The sequence below is a fragment of the Babesia microti genome, chromosome III (assembly GCF_000691945.2).
Source record: "Babesia microti strain RI chromosome III, complete genome".
Classification (NCBI taxonomy): domain Eukaryota; phylum Apicomplexa; class Aconoidasida; order Piroplasmida; family Babesiidae; genus Babesia; species Babesia microti.
Window position 1 is genome coordinate 682,410 of NC_027207.2, and position 17,918 is coordinate 700,327.

A 17,918-nucleotide genomic window follows, 5' to 3' on the forward strand; every position below is an offset into this window, starting at 1 on the left:
CGCTACCCACCCATACATACTATATCTGTGATTACTAGCCCTAACTACCGACATTTATTTACAGGGACAAATCAAACAAGTTAAACGACCAACCAACCGTTCCACTCCACTTTTCACCTCCAGAGACCCTGTTTGGGCTCGAACCGAGGTTGGTAAACTACTAACTCCATGCATTTTCTCCGCGGCTACTCTATCCGACGCAAGGGCCTAAATGACATACATAATGGATGGTATAACGACATCCACCTGATCAAAATCAGTGCAACTGGCCTCTAGCACCAAGTAACTCGTGGTAACCGGTTTCTTTGTGATGTCACAAACGAGCTATTTTAGACATATCACTTACTTTCACCAACTCTAGTGATTTCCTGCTTTTGTGTGAGGGAATGAAGGAGTTGAATAGGCAGGTTGTGCCAGATGAGAGGACTTGGATGTGCAACTTGAGAGAATCGTGAAAGTGGTCAATCAGGGCACCCAATGTCTTATTGCCTGGATTAATTATCTAGTTACTCATGTCAACCGTTATTTTGTCCCAACAAGTGAAGTTTAGCGGGTAGGCCCTAATTGGTCCGCCAGTAATTGGGTCGTAATCCTTGTCTTTCACCTTTTCAGGTGGCATTGGCTCAGATAATATCCAGGCTGGGATGGCTAAATTGGCAAAGGCGTTTCTAAAGTGTTCAACGGGACGCTTCTGATGTTGTAGCAATTTGATAAACTCTAACATAACCAAACCCGCTATCATGCTAGTTGTGGTGGCTATGGCCGGAATTATTTTGCCTGAAATCATTTTAGCCTTAAGTCTGTCACACCCCTCTATAGCATAGTTTTTGCATCTTAAAAGGGTTGCGGCATGTATAAAATCGATATGGTGATTCGAATCATCATCCTTTTCAAATTCCAGGGACTCCAAATCTAGTTGCGACGGGTTAAGCTGTAAAATCTTTTGCACCAAATTATCCCTTTCTATTAAATCATCGTTCGAAACTTGCACCTCGATCCTTAAGGCGCTATCATTGGTCGCATTCTCCAGTTTTAGGCGTTTTGGCTTGAATTCCGGGGGGGCTATGTTGCTCGTGGCCTCAAGTACAAATCTCTCATCCAAACCCGCGGTATCTAGTTTCTGTGTTAGTATATTATGATATTAAGCATAAACGAGAGCATTCATTATTTTTGGCATTATAATATAGCACGATGTTGTGAATTGGAATACATATTGTACTGTATGTAGATCAAAAATCAATTTAGCTAGTAAATATGGGTTAGAAACTCATATTTTACCATTGCCAATAAAACTGTATAGTATACATAGACTAATACATAAGGTTTCACAGGTTACATAACAAGAATAATAACAGCAAGGTGGCAGGTTTGAGTATAAATTTAGTTACTTTCACTGCCACCTATTGATCTAGTAGATATTGTAGTTACTCACCAGTACGTTGGCCAAAAGGAAAGTAGCGTGAAGCACAAATTGTACACACGCGCTATCGCTACAACTGAATTGTATAGGCGTGGGCATTCGTTTCGGGGGTGACCAAAAGTCAGCCCCTTCGGAAGTTTTGTGGTCGCTTGGGAACGAATAAATCAGTTGGGCGATATCATGATAATATAACTCATTGAACAAATTTACCGCAATGCCCACACAATCCAATAAGGATTGGGTTGTGGTGTTAGAAGTAGTTGCCTTGATTTTTGCTAGTTCGTATAATCTTCTAAGAGGACCGATATTTTTAGTGTCAAAGTGGCTGGTATCATCGCTTGAAACATTGGCAAGCTCCTTAGCCGCTTGGGTAAATTGTGTGTGGAAAAGATCCCTGGCCCACTCAACAACATGTTCGGTTTGGTAGGGGAAATGTTTAAGCGTACATAGTGGAATTGAAGTTTCGGGAGGGTCCTGTGATTCACTGTACGATTGGGTTTTGTGAGGGACAATTACTTGTATATTGCCCATTGTACCTAGGGTACCAGATTCAAGTAGTGGTTTGCCAAACCAAACGCAGCGATTATCCACATACTGCCTGGCCTATATAATGTCAGTTCTCACCTTTATATTATCTAGGGCGTTAAAGATTATATCCAGCCCACTCCAAAATTTATCGTTGAAATGATCTTCACTTTCCTCAGATACTCTTATCTCGTAAGGCGTTATATTCATGTCACAATTGAATTCTTTGGCCCCGGAAGCCGCGATTAGAGATTTAGACTGACCAACGTGGTGCTAAATTACTTTTTTGATTACATGGCGGAAAAAGAATTGGCGACTCAAGTTGGACGTCTCAATTCTGTCGTTGTCTGTGATGTAGGTCATCCCATTTTTGCCAGTAGATACTCCCATGAGGGAGAAAAGTTTTAGGAATTCACAACCGAGGGCGCCAGAACCCACCTGAATGAGATTAGTAGATTATAATTTAACAATTAAAAATTTTGGCATCCCATTATGGAAACATCTAACAAGGTTTGCTCGTTTAATAAATTAATCATTTGTTATATGATTCAATTGGTGTTTAGTGACAGTTTGATCGCAAATTTTGGATTTTATTGCATTTTTGAGCGTATTATCACGTAGCCGTTCTGTTGCTTTACTATGCATCTCAAAAACATTTCACTCGTATGAAAAATTGATGATGAAATTAACAAAAAATATTTTTTAAAGCAACATTTCACAAATTTATGGACATTTATTGTTTCTGGTTACTCCTATATGTTAAAAAAGTTGCTGTTATACTTACAATAAAAACTTTGGCATCCTTGATCATCTCGTTTACTTCTGAACCCCAAATAGCAATCTGCCCAGCATATCTCTCACTATTTGGAATTTGTAATATCTCAATCTCCGAATTTTCGAGTGGTTCCGGAGAAAAATCCACATACAACCACTGCGTTATAGGGTGATATTTCCCGGTAAACTTTATCACCTCATGTGCAACAACGCCCCCAACAAACGAACAAACTGGAGCTAGAAAGTAATTCCAAGACTTTACAACCCTTTTGACCAATTTTCTGTCAATCTGTTCCACAGCCAAAGTACAATTTTGCTCTTTCGCTAGATTGTTTAGTTTTTGAGCTGCCTCGAGCAGTTTATCTTCATCCAAAATCTATATGATAAATATCAAAAGTATTAAAATGCAATTTCAATAACTCACATCAAGTCCTTTAGCCGCCTGAATTATCCAGTGCAGTTGCTCGGGTACTCCGAAATTGTTCATGTCAATGCACATAAGCCCAGTTTCACTAGGATTAAGTATTGTCTCCTCGTAGCTCTTGAAAACTATGCATTTTGGTATTTTAACCTGATTAACTATCCCGCCACTGCATAAAATTCTTAGCTTACTCCTTATATTGGCTTAGCTGTGTTGTATTGCCATCGAGGGTTATTGAGTGCTTGGAGACCTTTTTGATTCGGAAGGGGGGGAGCATGTTTATCCCTTCCATACCTTTAACCTGCTTAAACACAACGTAATCCCCTATCTCAAATGGATTGACAAATTCTGGTAACAGCTGTACTGTGAAATCTTCTTCCTAGATGAAATTTAAATTACATTCGATATGTACGAAATAATTGCTGATTTGTTATCCTGTCCATTCGCGTCCCTGCATATGAAGTTTGGTCCATAATCAACGAATATAGATACAATGCTACCAAATGTATCCAAGCAGATGAAGCCAATGCCGTTTTCTCGGCATTCCTTGTTCAACTGCTTAACACAAGACAAAGGCATTGAACAGCAAACTACTACATTACAGCCAATAAGTAAATCCTAAGTAACCAGCTTAACTACCTTGGTTAGAATCACTGAGGCCTCTACTTTTACATATGGGTTTAATTCGGCAAGTTTTGCTGCAGAAGCTGAGGCCCTTGGTAGACCTACAGATTCGGGGGTGATAAAAAAATTGGTAGATAAGTCACTAGTCACTATTGGATCTCCATCCACCAGAACAACTCCAGAAATACCCATAAGTATCAAATTTTTGGCTGAATAAGCGTTTTTTTACCTATTTCCGTGGCTGAACCCCGGAGACCATAGATCAGAACCTTTAGTTTGGACAATTTCCCCATAGTTTCGAAGCCAAATGTACCAATTTGTCTAGAGTAAAGATTATCATCGATCTCCATGGCGCAACACGAATTTTATGAATGCAGTGATGTGTAACGATGAATGAGGCGGGTGTGTTAGTGGGGAGGGTAAGTAATTACTTATTCTGTTGCATGGACTTCACGGAATTTGAATCCCAGACGGGACTCAGATTCAGTTGGAACATATGGCCTGGGTCCAAAGCGGATGCTGTGAAAGCTAATGTACCACTGGGATGCATGTTTACTCCATTGCACAATGGATCTCATGAATCTGACATTAAGCATCCACTCGTAGAATATGAACCGCTAATCTGTAGATCCAGTGGAATCGTGTTGAATCCTTATTGCCATGTGGATTTTAGGTCCAAAACTTGGACTTGCCCTGTTACTGGGCAAAGGACCCCCTTTCCCCCTTCATATGCTGAACATATCACACCTGAAAATCTACCATCAGAACTGACGCATTTGACAATGGAATATGTACTGCCTCAAAGAGGCAATGCTAAATTACCACCACCAGTTATCATATTTCTACTAGACATGTGCTTATCGGAGGAAGAATTTGATCAGCTCAAAGATGCGATTCAGCAGGTGGGTACTATTTGAAAATTATTTGACAAAAAATCACCAAAAAATTCAAAAAAATTTTACTCTAATATAATACACTTTCATTTAGGCCACGAGTAATCTACCCCCCGATGTATGTGTTGGCCTAATGACCTTTGGCACCACGATCCATATATACGAACTGGGGGAGTCGGATATCACTAAAGCTCATGTACTTCGCGGAACAAAGGATCACACTGGCCTTAGCATTAAAAATCAACTTGGTCTCACTCAGTTATCTACATTTCATAGATTTATCCAGCCTATTGGAGACTGTGAATTTAATTTCAACTTGCTTATTGACGATTTGAGCGTGGATAATTGGCCGCACCCCCCTGATGTTAGGTGAGTACCTCATATATTATAATAAATAATTTAACTGCAACCTATAAATGTTAGCTAATAATCAATCTTTTGAACTATGCGTTTATCGTTAAAAAGTCAATTTTCTAGCTAAATACATCCACGTATTTAATGTACTTATAATTTTCAACGATAAAACTTTCTATTTGTAAATATTTGCAGTGTTTCACCGCACAAAAAATCTGATTTTGCCTAAAAGTGTATGATAATTTATATATTTGTGAATAATATACGCACTACGCAAATGAAAATTCTTACAACATAACTGCACAGCATGAGTGTAATATAATGCTATAAACCAACCAATTTTTTCAAATATGCTATCTGCGAAGGAATTTTTGTCTAGAAATTCAATTTTTACACAATGAATGAATGTTTTAAAGGGTTCTTCATGCACCATGAGCGATCAAAAAGTGAAATCGCAAATCGCAAATATTATTTTTCAAATCAAATTACCCGCCCGTAATTTCGTTCCCTTGCTAATCTAATTTAGACCCAATCGTTGCACCGGAGCCGCCTTAAGCGCCGCCTTGGGGTTACTAGAGTGCTGTGCCCATGGAGGAGGAAGGGTTATGTTGTTTACCAGTGGAGCTTGCACTTTTGGCCCCGGTAAAGTTGTTGATTGCCCCCTTAGTGAGTCTATCAGACATCATTTGGACATTCTAAAGGATAACAACAATGCCAGATTTGTGAAGAGTGCTACAAAGTTCTACACCGGTCTTGCCCACCGTGCGGCTACCCAAGGCCATGCAATAGACATATTTGCCTGCTCATTGGACCAGTTGGGGCTTTATGAGATGAAGGTGTGTTGTGATAAAACGGGAGGGTATATAGTTTTGTCTGATAGTTTCTCGATGAGTGTTTTCATAGACTCCCTAAAGATGTGCCTGGCTTGTGACTATTCAGGGCACTTAAATCATGGCTATAAAGCCAGACTCCAAGTTAACTGCTCCCGTGAGCTAAAAGTGTGTGGAGCCATTGGCGATTGTTATAGCCTCAAAAAGAAATCAGCCCATGTTTCTGACACGGTAATAGGCGAGGGTAACACTTGCGAGTGGGCGATAGCAGCCCTGAACCGCCAATCTACGTTGGCATTCTACTTTGAATTGGCAAGTGACGAATCTTCCACAGGTTCAATCGCTGCTGCGCTTAACACTTTGGCTGGGGGTAACAACGAAAGCAAAAAGAACGGGGAAGTGAATGAACTGGCCGGTAAGCAGGGTTTTATCCAATTCCAAACTTGGTTCCAGCATCCATCTGGCCGTAGGCGTCTAAGAGTCACTTCATTTTCCTCAAAATACACCCATTCTCACATTGCAGAACTCGCTTCTGGTTTTGATCAGGAGGCAGCAGCGGCTTTAATGGCCCGTTACGCAGTGTTTAAGATGGAGTCTGACGAGCCAATCCAGGTACTCAAATGGCTTGACCGCAAGCTAATTAGATTGGTAGCTAATTTTGCTGACTACCAAAAAAATGACCCGCAATCTTTTAGACTGGCTAAGGAATTTGGCATATATCCGCAATTCATGTATCATTTGCGTAGATCACACTTTTTGCAAACATTTAACGCAAGTCCAGACGAAACTGCGTATTATCGTGCCATTTTGCTTAAGGAGAATGTAATGAACTCGCTAGTGATGATCCAACCAGCTCTACTAGAGTATACGCTTGAAAACCCCACGGCTAAACCGGCGCTTCTAGATGCTATGTCCCTTAAACCAAATGTTGTTCTATTGTTGGATTGCTTCTTCCACATTGTGATCTGGTATGGCGAGACAATCCACCAATGGCACCTAGAAAAATATCACGAGATGCCCGAGTACCAGCACTTTAAGAAACTCTTGGAGGTATGTATATTGTTTGTTATGGAACCTAGTGTCGTATGCCGGTCCATAAAAATCGATGCTATTCATGCTTGTTTTGAACAAAAATCATATGAAACTTTTTGTTTTCTATATTTCAATTGTGTTACATAGGCCCCCGCTGAGGATGCCCGAGAGATTCTTGAGGAACGATTTCCAGTACCAAAGTTTGTGCTTTGTAATGCTGGTGGAAGTCAAGCCAGGTTTCTCCTGGCCAAAGTTAATCCCTCGATTTCTCATTCAACGTCTGGGCTCAATGGTGGCGTATTTGGGTCTTCCAATGATAGTTCAATTATCAACACTGACGACGTGCCCCTTAAGACTTTTATGGAACATCTAATAAAGATAGTTGTCCAGGCTTGATTATATTTGTTTGATTGTCACAAATGCATGTGTAATCGATTTCCATTGCTACTTACAACCGCATGTTACACGTGTCACAATTTTGTGTGAAATTGGAATAAAAATTTTCAATTGTATTTGTTACACTAGAGACCATCAGATTTGGTACTAATGTTTCATATTGGCGTATCGGTTAACCACTCCACTAATTATTTTGTGAGTATTGGACGCCGTAACCTATTTTATAGATGGGCATGACATTGACGTGTAATCTGCTGGTTTGGGTTGATATAATATTCAGATGAAATAAGTTTTTCTATTTAAGCGTCAGAACCTATACAAATAATTATATATATCTATTAAAAATCGATCAATCTACGAATTATACAACTAGGATAGATAGACTACAGTATACAATGAACGATGTTACATTTAAACTTAGTAAATCGTGAATTTTTTCATGTATTTTAATGCCTTTTAAGTATATTGAAAATGTGAAATATTCAACTATTTTTAGTGGGGGACACCAATCAATTTGAAATGGCAGGTAAAACCGGCCCTGCCGTGGACCTTCGCCGATTCATGGAGAAAAGGCTTGACAGTAAGTTACAAATTCATTTAGTCTACTTGAATGGCCATCGCCATATAGTAGGCGTTTTGCGCGGTTACGACACTTTCATGAATATCGTTCTGGATAATGCCTTAAAGATCGGTGATGAGAAGGAGGAGCTAGGAACTGTTGTACTTAGAGGTAATAGTATAGTTTGCTGGGAATGCCTAGATAAGGTACACACCAGATAACCCTATTTTGTTAATTTTTATTACGTTTAATAAAATTATTATACAATTTAGTGTGACAAATAACTAAAACAATCACAATTTATATTAACTATACCAGCATTCAGCCAATTGACTAAGCTTTTCTTGCGATATTCCTTTGTAAAAATCTGTAAACTGATGGTTGTAGAGAGTTGAACAAAAAGATTCATGCACAGGCCTATATTCAAACCTACATAAATGGGTTGGTTACCCTCTACTGTCCCTGTATTTATAACACCTAGATTTCAGTGTAATTAGGCTCTTATTATGTATGCAATTTTCCAATTTGTGATAAAAATCGCAATTCCATAGTGGACCAACAAACACAACACATAAAGGCTTGCCACTTTCTAGTAACTAAATGAGTTGTGAATTACCTGCAAAATAACATCAACTGTCTTTTCTAGTATGTACAGCTCAAAAGGGGGATTAACAATTATTGCAGTATGATTATCTAGCAATCCATCGTTTACATAGTCAAAAAAATTCCCTTTACTACCAAACATAGCATCTGTCTGTGGAAATAGAGAACAAAAGCACTGTGATTGTGTATTCAATGGCGATGAAAAGCATTCTAAATCACAACCCAGCATCTTTTTTGCAAATTCAGAAACTGAATGTGGGATTGATGATTGAAAATTTTTACTGCAAGGCTCGGTAATAGTTTCATATCTTGTTAGCATTATCCATAAATTACCAATAAATTTATGTAACATTTCAATGTTACAACCAATAAATATAGGGTTTAGTATAGCCATTTTAGATATAAAATCGCAAGATTGTTCTTCACTTAACTTAAATGTACAGTCACAAATTTCAATTGCAATGTTTGAAATAAAACGATTGTACAAATCGACAAAGGTACGGATGTTCATAACATGTGTCAAATCGCAACCGCTTAATCCAATATAAACATTTTTATCGGTTGTTTGATAAAATATTTCATATTTCACTGAAATATTCTTATTTAATTCCACTTTTTCAGTTAATAGATACCAATTCCTAGCAAATAGATCGTGATACACCACCGTAATTAATGGTTTACATGTTTCAATTAGGAGCTCCTTATATACCTTCATTCCATTGCTACTATCATCACTGTTATTAATGTTATCCTCAGACTTTATAACTTGGCTTGGATAATCTGATAGTATACAAGCATAGTTTAATTCTAATTGTCTCCTAAGCCAATCCTGTGGGAATAAATTTTGTTGTACAGTAAAGTAATATACAGTTTGTATTATTTTTTTTAATGCATTCAAATTAATTAGCGCTGCAGCACGCGTAAGCGTTAGTAATCCCACGGCAAATACATATAGTTGAATGTGTTGTGTGTAGCCACAATTGGATGATGACCTAGTTACTGTGTTTTCTTCATCTAAGTTGCATATATCGTACGGATTTGATGAGAGTTCCAGTGGTATGTATATTGGTAGGGACCTTATTACATCTAGGAACAGTTTGTTTTCGTTCAACACTGATGATACACAGCCAGAGTCATAAGTGCCTATTTTGATATCAGTGTTGGCTAATAGATGGACCAAGATGTTTGAAATATCACTATGTATGTCAAAATTAATGTGTGTATCGAGTGTATTTTGGGGCGGAATCTCTAAACCATTGAGTTCCCTAAGCAGGAATCTATCAAATGAACCTCGCGGTGACGTTTTCAGTCCATGAAATGCGCTAATTACTCTCAAAATTATTTGATTATTAGATGATGTAACAACTTGTTTGTCTAATAACCTAGTAGAAAATTTACATACTTCATTCCACCTCCATCGCCTAATAGATATTAAACTCCTATACCTGAGCTCATCCCCCAACCCCATTACACTATAGCCGCCATACAATCACCGGCTGTAGGTGATATATGTGGTTGTCCATCCACTTGACTAAACAATACTAGCTAGAAGAAGGCAAAATGGAAGAGGCTGAACGCAAATTCAAGGGTAATTAGTTTCTAATGTAGAATTTAATTGGGCCGATAGTCAGGGATGGCGAATTTACTGGGACAACTTGTATCCAACTCCCCCCTTATCCAAAGTAGATAAGTTCAAACGTTCCTGGTTCAAGAGAAACGTAGATTCTAATATATCTTCAACACCACTGTCTGAGGTTGGCAAACAAACTCAACAAACTACTCCAAATCAATATCGTTCGCAGGGCAACTTTGCTATTTTAACTCTCGAGGCCGGTGTTAGATTGTTGTACCTGCTTATTACAGCACCTTTATTTGTTCTACCACTAATAGGAGTCAGGCTCAGTAGATATATATACTACCACTACTACATAGACATAGCGCTGTTATTGATCTTTCTATTGTCTGGCATCGTAAGGGAAAGAGGTCTACCGAAAATGGATTCCGTGTGGCTGGCATCTGCTTTCTATTCAGACATGACACAATATATAATGTATACATGCATCCTGATGATGTCCGCACCAAGGCCTGTTTATCTGATTTTACCCTTTCTAACTTGTCTAATCGGGCTAAATTCTCTGGCCGAAACAAATTTATCCAAACTGCCCAAATGGCTTGAAAACATAGTGGGTGAAATATTTAAGTATACTAAGGATAATATATATTGGTTAATGCAAACTCGTGGCGATGTTGAGTGTTATTTGTTGTTTTATATTGTATTCGGGTTCCTAACGAAATCAAGCGCAGTTATCACTTTAATGGCCTACATAAACTTTATGAAGTTAAGGTAATCGGTACTTTATGCAGGATTGGCATTGGTGATCCCTTTATAATGTCTGCCTTCTCTAAATTGCATGGTATATCATTAGTCATTTAGGCTGCATAGTGAAGTTGTTATCGTATGATATGTTTGGACATATACCTTTGAGGATGTACTTGAAGATATCAGAGCTCTTAACTAAATATATGTCGGGGCCAAGGCCGCAATATTAAATCCCAAAGATTTAGATTGTATGTTAAACATAGTTATGGACTACATTAATAAAGTTTTATTTGCTGCGTAATTGGTACTATTTTTTATGTATTAACTATATACACTTCCGTTGTGTACACGAAATAATCTTAACTTAGCAATGACAATAACCTTGTCATAATAATTCTGTGTAAAATTATTACGTAGTAAAATTATATACATTATCCAGTGGGGTTTATTTTGTTGGGATTGGCAGAATAAAAATATACTCCGGTGTAGTTAGTCCCATTAAACAGATCGAATATGATTACATTTTTATACTTGAATTGGAAGATAATTTCTTCAATTCAGCCAAAAGCGCTACATTCCTATATTATAGCATGGGCCTACTTATTAAAAAGCTCATCTCGCTTCTCAATAAGCGGAGATGTCATTGAATTTGCATGGTTTGTGCGTTCCCGTTTGCGCTTATTCAACTCTTCTAACTCTCGTTGTGCTTTTTCAACCTCCTTTTCCAATCTAAATTGACGATGTTTTAATAAGAATTTTTTTGAACACTACAAATCTATTCCCATCCATAAAGTCTAAACATAGTATGTATGTGTACTACCTAATGGTATTATTTTATGTAAAATACGAAAATTCAATAAATTTACAAAATCACATTCACTTATGCAGCATGCATCTATTATTTAATCGTACGCAATGAGAAACCATTAAAAGTGCATTTTGTGTTGATAAATTATTATTTGTATTTGTAAAAAAAATTAATATAGTACAGTGCTTACCTCTGCTTATATCCCTGAAATGATTCAATATACTTCTGCCAACTCTCTTGCTTGAATTTGTCCATCAATTCGGCATTTATCACTGCAGAATTGGCATATTCCATCACCACGCGCAATTGATCAGTTACTCCATTTACATCCGCCTCCGTTTTGGCTTCATCTACTGGAAAGTTTGAGTAGCGATTAAAGTCCAGCTTTTCAAGTGTCACATTTTGCGCTACATCTTTCTCGTGTTTCGAAGCCAATGAGCTCTGATAATTAGTGTTAGTTAGCAACTGATTATTTGCATCAAATTGCTGTAAATATCCCTTTAGTAAATTGTTTAAATTATTTTGCGATGATTCTTGAAGTATTAACTCCATCTCCTCCTTTATCAGCCGATCTACAATCTGTTTAGCTTCATCGTTGATTGGAGGTAGACCAAAGGCCATTTCCTCAATGTCAAACTCGTCATTGTTCGAGTTGATATTGATATTCCATAACGGTTCATCAATGGACATAACCATTCAGGATGCTTAAGTTATTTTCAAATAATTTGATATTCTAAAAGTGTGCTAAATTATTTAGTACAGTCAAATACACCATATATACTTATGTTAGTAGTAAGGCTGGGGTTTATAAGTTTACATTATCCGACATGATCATGCCTTTTTATGCGGGGTTTGAACACATATGACACCAATCAAAAGGAATAAATAAAAGTTTCAAATGAAATTGTTCGAATCATAGAATAAATTATACCTACAACATGGGCAATTGTGGGTCTCGGGAAAAATTACTGTTGCCTGCTAGCAAATGTGAATCGAACGAGGAATTGGAAGGGAAATTAGTGGTCAAACACACAATTACACCGGATCTTTGCGATGCCTTTTTGTATATCCCACAAACAATATTCCACGAAATAAAACAAGTCAATAGCATCCACCATAAGCCCCCCTTGCACATATCTGAATACTTTAATTTTACTTTGGTATGGCCTCCATTGTGTTGGCCGCATTCGCAAATTTTAACCCGTGACATATGGACCTCTAGACTTATAAATTTGCACGATTTATCTACAAAATACACAATAAGTACCACCAGTATAGGAGTCGGAGTCTGTGGCTCAGTTAGGCAGGTGGTAAATCGCATTACACAAAAAATATATGCCCTCAAGAGTTTCCAAACGAAAGATGCACCCCGCAAGAAGTTGACAAACATATACAATGAGGCAGCCATTCATGGTCAATTGGATCATCCACATATAGTCCTGTTAAGAGAGATTTATGATAATAAAGATGGACTACATTTGATTGTAGAGTATTGCTATGGTAAGGAATTATATCGCCGTCTCGACTCCTATAAGCGGTTTAACGAGAGTTATGCTAAGAAACTCACGACACAAATATTACTTGCTTTAAACTATCTCCATAGTAACGGTATATGTCATAGAGATCTTAAACTTGAAAATTGTGTTTTATCTACGCTACAAGTTGATTCAAATTTGAAACTTATTGACTTTGGGTTTGCAAGGCTGTTTAAAAAAGGTCTACCCATGTCTGCAATGCATGGAACTGTATATTACGTGTCTCCAGAAGTTATAGATGGTTGTTACAATGAAGCTTGTGATATTTGGAGTCTTGGTGTAATTGTTTACATGATGTTATCTGGTAAACCACCTTTTAATGGATCTTCTGATAAAGAAATATTACTTAGGATTAAAAGGGAAAAGATTCAATTCACAGGAGCCAGATGGTCTGGAATATCAAATTTGGCCATAGATTTTATCAAACAATTACTTAACCGAGATGAAACGTCCAGGGCTAGTGCTAAAGATGCATTAAAACATTCTTGGCTTGCTGAATGTATTTACGAAATGGAATCGCACAAAATACCTAAGGGAATTCTTGAACACCTAGTTAACTTTTCAAAGTCTTCCCCATTTTACAGGGTTATATGCTCTCTGCATTCATTAGAGATTGATAGAAGCTTGATTTATGATATTCAACTTGCCTTTTTCAAATTCAATTCATCCTTTTCTGGCACAATCAGTTTGCAGGAGTTCCAATCTATTATGTGTCCTGAATTAGGATTAACTGCACTTGAAGCAGAGCAGGTGTTTAAGAAACTTTTATTCCGTGGAAAGCCTGAACTCCACTTTTCAGAATTTATAGCTGCAACAATTGAATATAAATCAAAACTTGATTACACCAATACTTCATTTTTGTATAAGAAATTGGATGTCCAAAACCAAGGTTACCTAGATTTGCGTAGCTTTTTATTGGTTTTGGGAGATAAATTCAATGATACTTCAACTGTAGACATTTTTAAGCAAGCTGATATCAATAAAGATGGGATACTGGATTTCACAGAATTTTACAAGGCTATCACCGCTTAATCCATCATATTAAATTATTTAATGCGAAATGCACTGGATATAATAACTACCTCAAATCGCCGCCATAAAATAATTTATTAGTTACTATCTGCTTATATTAATTGTTATCATTAGTTATCAATTTGTTATGTTATTTGATGCCGAGTTGTCAATAATTTACTTCACCAATCTCGTGATATTATTTCAGTCATATTTCACCAATATAAATATCTATATATAGACAACTTAAAATGAGATTGTCATTAAACTCCAACTTTTCTAATAACTAAAAATACAGTGAAAATGAACATCTCAATCTATATACCGTGGTAACATTTAGTGAAGTGTTACTACAAGTGCCTCTCGTGTAAATGATTTATTTAATGCTTATAGTAATAATATATAACACTTAATATACCATTTAACATATCAGATATGCACAAATATAATGAACAATTAATTATATTACGAAAAATAGCATACATGTCTAATATATTACTATATAATAAATAATGTTTTTGCGTACATTTATATAATATTTCCATATATCCATTCAAATGATTGTAACCATTTGTCTAAAGATGCTTCATCTATATATTTTTAGATACATAAACACAAATTGATGGAATAGATGTTATTTACACTCGATCAATATCTCAATATATGATTAAAATCAACCGGTAACTGAGTAATGACCAACACTTTAAACTGGTTAATCAATATATTTCAGAGTTCAACACTAGCGTCGGGACCTAAAATTGACTTTAAATAATTATATCAGAGGACATTATAGTCACTATACAAATTCCTATTACATATATTAAACTCGACAAAATTCTCTATATACCAAACAAGTAAATTACTTAAATATACAAATTACGAATTAAAATACTCTAAACATTTTAGTAGAATTCATCTGTACAAATATAAGTAATATCATTTTATGCATCTGCAGACATAACATCCAATACAACCAATATATAATATATGCATAACCGTATATTAGTACAATCTATCATAAGATTAATATTACACATACTCATAATAAGGCTAAAATTACAACAAATTATACACATAAATACACATATATTTGCGACATCTAATAATTACCAATAAACAACCAATTCTAAATGAGCACTAAACCCATTTTACTAAAATCATCTTAAAAAATTACTTTAAATTTATTTTAGTTAACTTCATTCACACATATTAATTCAATAGTAACAATTCCAAAGGGAATGGCGTGCCATTTCTCAAAGCACAAACCTTTCCATTTACCAACTTAAGCTGAACAATCCTCCCCTGTACTTTGAACATATCATTGCAGATCCAATCGACTTGTATATTTTTACCTGTAATTCTAATTTTGTCAACTATGACATCTATTTTCCTTTTGAATGATTCATCCAAAATTTCAATATTACACAACTCCTCATCCACCAAAGTTTTCAGCACCTTGTCTTTCTGGTTTAACATCTTCTCATTGTCTAGTTGACAAGTCAAATCCTCCAGCTTTGACTGATACGTGTTTATCAACGAATTTTGGGTTTTTGAGACCAATATCAGCGATTTCAACTCTGCAATCTCATTTTTACATTTTGCAAGTTCCTCGTTTTTATCTCGAATAATATGTTTTAATTTATTTTCATTTTTAATACTATTCTTCAACGTCTCTCCCACTTCATTAAGTGCCTTTTCAAGTTTACATATCTTTTGAAGTCTGTCAGTGGATACCTTTTCAATTTGCATCTTGTCAAATTTTTCCAATTCCCACTTTTTGCACCACTCAAACCTTCCTCTAATCCTTTCCTCCTTTTGATTTTTAAGTGACTGCATTGATAATTCCATCTTTTCCATCTTTTCATCCTCCAAATTAATTTCCATCAGTTTCATTTTTCTGTTCAAATTGCACATTTCTCGTTCACTCGACATATGTTCAGATAGCAATTGTTGTATCCTCTTATCCTTTTCAAATTGTAGTGATTCCATGTCCAACAATCGCAATTTCAATCCACGATTTTCTGATTTAAGATTATTAATTTCAGCATTGCTAAAATATACAACAGATAACATTTCATTTCTTATTTGTTCCTTAAGAGTTTCTCTTGTGGGCATCGTCTTGATGTAGTTATTTAGCTGCGCACACTCTTGTCTTAGTTGCACTATTTCTTCATCCCTTTCGCTAATTACATTTAAAAGCTTTTCAATTGCAACATTTGTTGCGGGGTTTGCTGTTCCATGAGTTACTGGTTCTGTAAATTCATTTAGCATTTGGTCAAACTTACACGTTGCAGAGTTAAGGTATTTATATGAATTGTTGTCTATGTATTTATTGGTTTCATGTAATGATTTCTCAAAACGTTTCTCATTATCAACGCTAGTGGAGCATTCACTGTCATTATCACTAGTAGTGGTGTGCAATTCAATGGAAGGTTCGTCGTTGGGGTTGATTGTGTTTGTTGTTTCTGTGGGCTCAACGAATATAGATTCATTGAATCCGGCGATTGTCTCATCGAATATCTCGTTTGGAAGCCTCATTAGGGGAGTTTGATAACAAGGACTGTCTTCCAATTTTGGTAATTCGGTATCATTGTTTTGTATGGTGAATATTTTAAAAATTGATTTCAGTTGGTCATCATCTGATGTTATTAAATGACCATTGATAATAGATGTAGACCTTGGAGATTTGTTTGTTGAACAGGAAACCATTGAAATATTTGCTTCGTCATTGAATGCATTTGAAAATTTATTATTTAGATTGGTACTGCTAGCTTTATCATAGTTTTGAGTGAGGAGTTCCAAGGGAGTACAAGCAGATTCCATTTTATCCGCAAATAGGGAAGCAAAATTGCCCATGCCATACTTTGAACGTACAATATTAATCAATTTGACGTTCATAATATCGGCAGTGTCATTTGATGGTTCATTTTCATTGTCATGAATGGCATCGTGTAATAAACTCTGAGATTCATTGGATGAAGTGGAGGTTGGCTTACAATGTGAAAGTTGCGTAGACGCGTGTATACCGCTGAACAATCTATTAGTGTACAAATTGTCGGCCTTCAATGCGTTATCAATCATTTTAATACCATGCCTTATACCATCACAGCGCACTATAACCGGTACGCCATGTACTCACGGCACCACCAGCTATTGGTTAACCCAGCTACACTAAATTAAAAAAAATCATCACAAAATTACACTAAAGGCATGAATTTTCAATTGGGTTCAATTGATTTAATAGCATTCACAACCTCAGATACATTAGACTCCATATCTTCCATTGTCGTGTTATTCAGCAAGTGAATATGATAACCCTCATTTATTAGATTATCTGAAACTACTTGAAAGATTTCTGACTGCAAATTTGTTCTAACCTTTGCCTCTAAGTAACCCCTTTGATCCAATCTTTTCCCAAGTTCCTTAATATCACAATTTAAGACATATACAAGCCTGAACCACTCTTGTGGCAAGAATGAAGGGTCGTGAAATTCCAGCAAATAACCTCCCTTTGTTATACCCAGATTGCGTAGTGTCTCAATTGTCTTATCCTCATCGAGTATTGAACAGTCCATATCATCATCCCATTCCTCATAACATTTTTGAGCCTCAATAATTTCACCCAATTTTAAGTGTTTGAATGTTGTTTTTTCGGCAATCCTTTTACACAAACTGCTTTTGCCGACTCCTGGAGTTCCAGCTACTAATATGTTTGATGCGTAAGTACCACAATCAGTCATTTTATCATTTTGAAGAGTATATTACAAATAAAAATGAGTTTGTATTTAATATGTTCATATACATTAGTGACGG

At 36.3% G+C, this 17,918-nt stretch overlaps 9 protein-coding genes across 9 annotated transcripts; 4 read left to right on the forward strand and 5 right to left on the reverse strand.

Moving 5' to 3' along the window:
* On the reverse strand, positions 208-4,114 carry BMR1_03g01940 (ubiquitin-activating enzyme E1; the record flags this gene model as incomplete). Its single annotated transcript, XM_021481997.1, has 12 exons — positions 208-324; positions 347-489; positions 511-1,120; positions 1,433-2,023; positions 2,045-2,218; positions 2,240-2,383; positions 2,730-3,095; positions 3,144-3,309; positions 3,332-3,519; positions 3,540-3,758; positions 3,780-3,973; positions 3,994-4,114. The coding sequence occupies 12 exons, from the start codon at positions 4,112-4,114 to the stop codon at positions 208-210; spliced, it is 3,033 nt and encodes a 1,010-aa protein (XP_021338566.1).
* Positions 4,154-7,269, forward strand: BMR1_03g01945 (protein transport protein SEC23; the record flags this gene model as incomplete). Its single annotated transcript, XM_021481998.1, has 4 exons — positions 4,154-4,666; positions 4,752-5,026; positions 5,538-6,891; positions 7,021-7,269. The coding sequence occupies 4 exons, from the start codon at positions 4,154-4,156 to the stop codon at positions 7,267-7,269; spliced, it is 2,391 nt and encodes a 796-aa protein (XP_021338567.1).
* A 519-nt stretch (positions 7,270-7,788) lies between these two features.
* BMR1_03g01950 (small nuclear ribonucleoprotein G) lies at positions 7,789-8,049 on the forward strand (the record flags this gene model as incomplete). The annotated part of the gene is made up of 2 exons (XM_012793546.1): positions 7,789-7,849; positions 7,871-8,049. The coding sequence occupies 2 exons, from the start codon at positions 7,789-7,791 to the stop codon at positions 8,047-8,049; spliced, it is 240 nt and encodes a 79-aa protein (XP_012649000.1).
* Positions 8,050-8,133: 84 nt separating this feature from the next.
* BMR1_03g01955 (Phosphorylated CTD interacting factor 1 WW domain) lies at positions 8,134-9,899 on the reverse strand (the record flags this gene model as incomplete). Its single annotated transcript, XM_012793547.1, has 3 exons — positions 8,134-8,257; positions 8,279-8,424; positions 8,445-9,899. The coding sequence occupies 3 exons, from the start codon at positions 9,897-9,899 to the stop codon at positions 8,134-8,136; spliced, it is 1,725 nt and encodes a 574-aa protein (XP_012649001.1).
* Positions 9,992-10,981, forward strand: BMR1_03g01960 (conserved Plasmodium membrane protein, unknown function; the record flags this gene model as incomplete). Its single annotated transcript, XM_021481999.1, has 4 exons — positions 9,992-10,019; positions 10,040-10,775; positions 10,796-10,845; positions 10,866-10,981. The coding sequence occupies 4 exons, from the start codon at positions 9,992-9,994 to the stop codon at positions 10,979-10,981; spliced, it is 930 nt and encodes a 309-aa protein (XP_021338568.1).
* On the reverse strand, positions 11,269-12,255 carry BMR1_03g01965 (conserved protein, unknown function; the record flags this gene model as incomplete). The annotated part of the gene is made up of 3 exons (XM_021482000.1): positions 11,269-11,329; positions 11,352-11,480; positions 11,750-12,255. The coding sequence occupies 3 exons, from the start codon at positions 12,253-12,255 to the stop codon at positions 11,269-11,271; spliced, it is 696 nt and encodes a 231-aa protein (XP_021338569.1).
* On the forward strand, positions 12,498-14,126 carry BMR1_03g01970 (Calcium-dependent protein kinase 2; the record flags this gene model as incomplete). The annotated part of the gene is made up of 1 exon (XM_012793550.1): positions 12,498-14,126. The coding sequence occupies one exon, from the start codon at positions 12,498-12,500 to the stop codon at positions 14,124-14,126; it is 1,629 nt and encodes a 542-aa protein (XP_012649004.1).
* Positions 15,315-17,186, reverse strand: BMR1_03g01975 (hypothetical protein; the record flags this gene model as incomplete). Its single annotated transcript, XM_012793551.1, has 1 exon — positions 15,315-17,186. The coding sequence occupies one exon, from the start codon at positions 17,184-17,186 to the stop codon at positions 15,315-15,317; it is 1,872 nt and encodes a 623-aa protein (XP_012649005.1).
* Positions 17,187-17,323: 137 nt separating this feature from the next.
* On the reverse strand, positions 17,324-17,845 carry BMR1_03g01980 (TAF9, FAP7, transcription initiation factor TFIID subunit 9 / adenylate kinase; the record flags this gene model as incomplete). Its single annotated transcript, XM_012793552.1, has 1 exon — positions 17,324-17,845. The coding sequence occupies one exon, from the start codon at positions 17,843-17,845 to the stop codon at positions 17,324-17,326; it is 522 nt and encodes a 173-aa protein (XP_012649006.1).
* Positions 17,846-17,918: the final 73 nt, after the last annotated feature.